General features: G+C 45.8%; 1 protein-coding gene across 1 annotated transcript; it reads left to right on the plus strand.

The window, feature by feature from the left end:
- The first annotated feature begins 4,649 nt into the window (after positions 1-4,649).
- On the plus strand, positions 4,650-7,120 carry LOC6506414 (prolyl endopeptidase). The gene has a single exon (XM_001965133.4). The coding sequence runs from the start codon at positions 4,736-4,738 to the stop codon at positions 7,013-7,015; it is 2,280 nt and encodes a 759-aa protein (XP_001965169.2). The 5' UTR covers positions 4,650-4,735; the 3' UTR covers positions 7,016-7,120.
- Positions 7,121-7,376: the final 256 nt, after the last annotated feature.

A 7,376-nucleotide genomic window follows, 5' to 3' on the forward strand; every position in this document is an offset into this window, starting at 1 on the left:
GAGCCGGAGGAGAATGTCGGATAAACAATGGCGAGCCAGGCCCAGTGGGAGCATCTCAAAAAGTTGACATCTGGGCTGGCCCCCGAAACCCAAGGAAGACAATGGGATCGCACAGCTCCTTCGGTCCAGCTCCGGTCCGCCAATGGGAGGTTCTCTTGCCCGATGTCGGAAGGTGGATCCTATTACCCATTAACCATTCCTCGGACCTCTGCTACTCTGACATTGATACATTGCCGGTCTGTGTAACTTTTGATCGTTTTGCTGCTGTTGCTGCCATTGTTACAATTTTTTCGAATTTTTTTTGCCTTTTTGGCTTCTTGAAAAAAGCTACCTGACAGGTTTGAAGCTACTTCGAAGTGGCAAGCTTCAGTTTTGAGGCCACTGCTTGCCAAGTTGATCAGTTGAGCATTGAAGTTATACTTAACCCACAGACACAATTCTTTTGCTTTGAAAATTATACATTATTCCCTCCAAGAACTATTTGCCCAGAAGTCCATTAAATGTTTAATTTTTGACTACCGCCCGCTATGCATTTTGAAGTGGCTTCCTAGAAGGCATTTAAGCCCTCTCCAGATTGATTGTTTATTTGGGAGCTATGGCTAATAGGTCGCTGGTGGCAATGATGCACTTGCAGCCTGTGTGCCCAGTGGCCGTGGTAACTGTTTTGACGGATTGTAAACCCATCGTCAGCACATTAGGGCACTCAGCGTCCAATTGATTTACAACAACGGGCGACCAATGTGATCGGATGGGGTTGCTGGATGCAAAGCTGGGCCACACAATTGTGGCCAAAAAGTGGCCCACAACAGAATCACAGACCCATCATAGTCATCGTCCATGCCCACAACCACTCTAGCCCCCTGTTGGGCCAAGTGGCGATGGAAATAATTCAAATATCGACAAACACTCCCGACACCAGGCAGCAGCGGAATCAAAATGCCACAAATCGCGGCTTGTCCGCATCCAAAAGATACACAAAAGTGAACAGAGACTGCTGGGATATCCGTTTAAGGGCGGTGGGTTGCATGTTTATTTGTTTGTTTCAAGTGTAGAATCAGTTAATAGGGGTGGAGATTGGCTTCTATAGATGACAAGCCTTGAAGATTAAATATTACTTTATTCTTTGAAACCTCTAGTATAGCTAACTTCCTATATCTTTTAGATTTTTCTATAAATTTCCTTTTGAAATGCACCACCTTGTTGCAAAAATTTGCATCTGGCCATATTTATTAGTTGTAGCCAACATCGTAAAAATTATTATTTATAAGGCGTTAATGTTTTTGCTTTTGGTGGCTGGGATCCATAATTTAGATAGAATTTCTGCTGGCCTATTGTCAGAGATGACGAAGGCGATGGCGATGAGATTTTCCATGCCTGATGTCTGCAACAAAAAAGGAAAGAAACTAGAAATGATCTGTGTTGTTTTATTTATGTTTACGGACTGATTTATTCGCCGAGTCTGTGCTCTGGGCTCATGTGCTCGTTTCATGCCTCAAATTTATTTTGACAGAGACAGACAACGTACTAAAAGATTGCGTATGTGTAACTGCATTTGTATCTGCATCTGAATGTACAACTGCATCTGCATCTGGCTGCAACATCCGTTTCAAATCCTCTGGCATATTTCTAGTTTCTTTAGTTTTGGTTTCGGGGCTTGCAAATTGAGTCTGGGAAGCCGGGAAGTGAAATGTTTATTCAATGATCCGGCCAACTGCAGTTGCAATTCAAAGTTGCGGCTAATGTGTTCTTAAATTGGTCAACAATAGATTTCGGCCAACTTCCATATTTATCTTTTGGCATCTCTCACAGCAGCCCGGCTAATATCGAGAATCGTAATCAACTTTCTTTTGGCCAAAAACTATAACAATGGACGAGTGCTTTCCACTCCCTCGCGCCGGGTGCCATTAAAACGAGTTAACCATCATAAAGTCAAGGAGGCGGCAGGGAGAGCTCACTGCCAGCGCTGAGTCCCAGTGCCACAATACAGGCAGCTCCAAATACAATGGACAATGAGCACATAAATCAGTGTAATTAATAGAAAACTAGCCAAAAGCCGATCCGATACGATCCCCACGCATGAGCAGGTTTTTGGGGGCCACGTGTCTTTTTTGGCCAAGCCATTTTGGTCGCTTTTGGAGGCTCATGGAAGCAAATTGCCAAATCCCAATCCCAATCCCTCAACCTCATTAAGATTCCGGGCTGGAGAACTACGCAATGCGTAGTAGGATACATCAGTATTTATCTCGTGGCTTGAGTCTGTAAGGTAAACATTTTCCCCGATTTTTTCTCATTATGCGTTCTCGATTGGGGTGTCGGCCATATATCTCACAGTTTGATGCAAACGCATAAATCCCTCAACGGCCAACGCAACGCGATATTTCAATTCCGAATTAAAATAAATATTTAAAGGGGTATTTTTAACCAAATACAATTTATTATCAATAAGGCAAAATGTTTCAACTCTCGACTGTGGACTCTCGACCTTTGGCCGGGAACATCAATCAACTGGGGGACTCGTCTCCAAGGAACTAATTCATTCATTTGCCCGGCCACACCAAATCCAAATCACTGGCCATTCATTTGCCAAATGTCCGGTCCGAGAACAAAAAACCCAAATGGATCAAAAGCCCCAGGAAAAGGGGTGAGTTCCAGGCAAAAGTCGTAAAAAAGAGTCACCTGCAATAAGTCAGAGGCAGAACTCAAGCAGTTTGATGGCTGGTCGCCGCCTTGTCCTTCAAATTACAGCCTGATTAGACTCGTGGGACATTCACATCCACATCCACATCTACTACACAGTGCGAAAGCCATTCCCATCTGTTGTGGCTGCGTATCTGAGAGATACACTTTCCAGGGACTGGGCGGAAGGGAGACTGGCGGTTCTCAGATTGATGAGCTCTGCGGCTTCCTCTAAATAGCAAAACCTGAGCAGCGAAAGTGATAAATATACGGCCGGGCATATGTCCGCAGTGATTTTACTTAAATGGAAATAGAGGGATATAAATGGAGGCAAATCGTGTTTCTAAGCAAGCAAGTATTCCACTATTTGATTGTGGAAGGTTAATTAAGACTTTCAATCCATCAAAATTAGTGAGAGTATGACTTTTGATATGATTTAAAATGGCACTCTCTTAAAAAGGGTTTTAAACTTTATAACTAAATGCATCCTCTTAGTTATTCTCTTAATTATATTTGCTTGAATGGCTCTCCAACTGAATTAGCATTCATTTGGGCGATCGTGTGACAAAAGTCTGAAACTTATTGACAAAGCCCTGGGCATAAATTATGGCCAGTGGCAGAGCGTTAATCGCACATTTCAGTCGCCGGAATGGGTCTGGGGCAGCCTCGAACCTAAACGTTTGGCAAATCGCTGACTGGAGGCAACCGCAGCGTCGCTGGCTGGAGGCAACAACTTTGTTCCAGCGATAAGGATCGTGAATGCAGGAGCAGCTACAGGAGCATCGATACCGATTCTCCAGTGAAACGGAGAACGAGAGAAGCGATAGGGCCAGTGCAGCGCAGTGAGAGATGCAACGGGCCAGAACATAGTCAGCAACACAAATAATTCGCTTTAATGAGATCGCAATCTTGGCGATTTGCGACAAAAACACACGCGGTTTCATCTCCATACTCTGCATAATGCCCAGGACGTTAAATGTGTGTGCGTATGCCACAGAGTGTGTGTGTGTTTGTGTTTTTGTGTGTGGCTGTGGTGTGCGTGCCACTGATCACAGCAGAGATGAAGATGAGCAAAGTTGAGAATCTCGATTTCGATCGAGCCACAAATCCCCAATGACGATCATCGAGCTCAGCATCCAATCGATGCAACAGCGTGGAACGATCTCTGGCTACCAATTCGTACACGGCAAGAAAATTACTACGAAAATCATTAAAAAATAATAATTTAAACGTAAAGATATGATATGGTAATTTATTCTGTATTTTATTCTTATTTTCATGATACTTTCAAGTCTTTAATTCATAAACAATAATCTGAAGACTATAGTAGATTGAATTCCATACAACTCCGATAATAATTTTTATTAAAATACTAGAATTATTCACATTTTTCTTACAGTGCAGCCCTTGTTACTGCTGTTCTCCGCTGCTGTTGCGCTCATGTTGGCTGTCAGCGCGTTTGACTTGCTGCCCCTGCTACCCTGTAGCCCAGCCGGTTGGCCCCTCCCCATGCCCTCGATGTGTGTAGACCCGGCTTGTTGACATGCTCAGCATGCTTAGGCTTACAGCCGGTCCAGCAGCAACGACTCCAGATCTTTGGCAGCAACACCACCAGCCAGAGCGTCCCCGAGATGTCAATATGTCGCGGGTCAGAAAGTACTCTGCCTCGGACACACATAGTCCTGGAATTTCAATAATTCAATGTAGACCCCCAGACCACTAGATTAATCCCTCCCCCTCCAGCCGGGCTTCGTCAATTCGCTGCTGAAAGTTGTACTCATCACGTTTCTGGCCATGAACATTTTTTTTTCGGACAATTAATTGCTGCAATTAGTGCGACATGGCGCTGATTAAAGTCGGCTGCCGAAAAAGAAAGAAATAAGCCCCAAAAAGGAAAGTTGGTCCAGCGATGATGGATGTTGGACAAGTCAGGAAGTTCAACTACATTTCTCATAGAATGAAGGTCGATTGAAAAGGGGACAGGGGTTTTCAGGGCTGTCATTTTATATCCAACTACCCAGATTTAAATTCTAAATTCTAAAAAATTCTCACTTATCAAATGCGAAAACTTATTGTTCGGTTTTTTGGCAAAAAAGAGCGTTTTCAAAAAGTTCAGAGAAATCTAGTATCCGAAATGGACAACATGCTCGGTACGAAAGTCGATCATCCCCCCAACTTCAATCCCGCGATGGCACCGGACCTTCCCCAGATTGTGTATCCTGCGGCAAGGAGGGATGTTTCCATGGAGGAGAAGATTCACGACTACCGGATAAGGGACGTCTACCGATGGCTCGAAAACCCAGACTCCGCGGAGACACAACAATTCATAAATGCCCAGAATGCCATCAGTAAACCCTTCCTGGAGAATACCCAGGAGTGGCAAGCTATTCACGACAAGATGACAAAGCTCTGGGATTACCCGAAATATGGTTGTCCCTCGCGGCATGGAAAATTCTATTATTACTTCAAAAATACGGGCCTCCAGAACCAAAGCGTCCTCATGCAACAGGAGTCATTGGATGGCCCAGAGGTGGAGTTCCTTGATCCCAACAGCTTGGCAGCCGATGGTACCACAGCTTTGACTCAAAAGTCCTTCTCCGAGAACGGCGCCTACATGGCCTATGGACTGAGCGAACAGGGCTCCGATTGGATCAAAATCCGGATTCGCAAGGCCGCCGATGGCACAGATTTTCCGGAGATCCTTGAAAAGGTCAAGTTCTCGAATATATCGTGGACAAAGGACAACAGGGGCTTCTTCTACGGTCGCTATCCGAACCAGGAGGGGAAAACCGATGGTTCGGAGACAAAGCAGAACGAGTTCCAAAAATTGTACTACCATCGTGTGGGGAAAAGTCAGGGCAATGATACTTTGGTGGCCGAGTTCCCCGAGAATCCCTCGTGGCGCATTGCCAGCGAAGTCTCTGACTGTGGAAAATATCTTATTCTGTCCGTAAGTCCCACAACTCGGGACAATATGGTATTTTACGCCAATCTGGAGCCGGGAAAGGATATAACAGAGAAGCTAGAGGTGAAGCCAATTGTTGACAAGCTAGATGCCGACTACGAGTATATAACGAACGAGGGTTCCAAAATGTACTTCCACACCAACAAAGGCGCTCCAAATTATCGGGTGGTCATCATTGACTTTGCAAGCCCCGCCGAGGATAACTGGACGACTGTGATTCCGGAACATGAGAAGGATGTCCTGGAGTGGGCCTTGTGCGTTCACCAAAATAAGTTGGTACTCTGCTACAACAGGGACGTGAAGAACATCCTCCAGTCCTATGAGCTGCACACCGGAAAAATGACCGGACAGTTTGGTCTGGACATTGGCACCATAAATGGGATTTCCGGAAAGAGAAAATACTCGGAGATCTTTTACAGCTTCACCTCGTTCCTAACGCCTGGAATCATCTACCACTATGACTTTGCCAAGCCAGTGATGAAGCCGAAGATCCTGCGGGAAACGCATCTCAACTTGGAGGGCTTCAACCGGGACGATTATAGTGTGGATCAGGTGTTCTACGAGAGCAAGGATGAGACCCCAATTCCCATGTTTATCATACAGAGGAAGAGGTCCGAGGATACTGTAAGCCCGCGACCATGTTTGATGTATGGATATGGAGGATTTAATTACAGCCTGATGCCGGTGTTGAGTAATACGGGTATCATGTTTATGGACACCTTCGACGGGGTCCTGGCCTATCCCAACATACGGGGCGGTGGCGAGTACGGCATTGAGTGGCACAACGGGGGGCGGCTGCTGAACAAACAGAATTGTTTTGACGACTTCCAGGCTGCCGCCGAATATCTGACCAAACAAAAGTACACAACCAAGGAGCGGCTGGCCATACAGGGCGCCTCGAACGGCGGCCTCTTGGTGGGAGCCTGCATCAACCAGCGACCGGATCTCTTTGGGGCAGCCATTGCCCAAGTGGGGGTCATGGATATGCTGCGATTCAACAAATTCACCATCGGACATGCCTGGCAAACGGACTACGGCAATCCAGGGGAGCGACAGGCCTTCGCCTATCTCTACAAGTATTCCCCCCTGCACAATGTCCAGATACCCCTGAATCCCACTCAAGAGTATCCCTCCACCCTGATCCTGACTGGCGATCACGACGATCGTGTGAGTCCCTTGCACTCCCTCAAGTTTGCGGCTGCCCTGCAGGAAGCTGCTCGGCACTCGGAGTACCAAGTCAATCCCATTCTGCTGAGGGTCTACACAAAGGCAGGACACGGAGCCGGAAAGCCAACTAAGATGCGTATTAAGGAGGCCACTGATATAATCACGTTTCTGCGAAAAACCCTGGAAGTTGATTGCGTTAATCTCTGAAGAGGAGAGCAAATAGAGAATGGGTTAAAATGTCAGTCATAAAAATATTATTTTAAAAATATAATAGTTATTTTGGATAGCCTTTCGAGGACCTTTAGATTTTAATTACTGTCTAGTGCGATCAAGATAGTCGCTGATCAGTCGGACAGTACTGGCTGGGACGATGGCCAAACATCTCTGGCTGTCGTAAATCAAATGTTTAATCAATTGAATTTAATTAGAAAAAAAAAACAGCCGAACATCGAAGCCTGTCAAGGTGGAGATGCTTCCATTCTGAGTTCCGCAGTTCCCTGTTTTCGTAATCGCATGATAGTCGAGCGATTAACGCTCAATACGGTCGCTGAGCATGCGATGTGCGGGG

The sequence above is a fragment of the Drosophila ananassae genome, chromosome 3R (genome assembly GCF_017639315.1).
Source record: "Drosophila ananassae strain 14024-0371.13 chromosome 3R, ASM1763931v2, whole genome shotgun sequence".
In the NCBI taxonomy this organism is placed as follows: domain Eukaryota; kingdom Metazoa; phylum Arthropoda; class Insecta; order Diptera; family Drosophilidae; genus Drosophila; species Drosophila ananassae.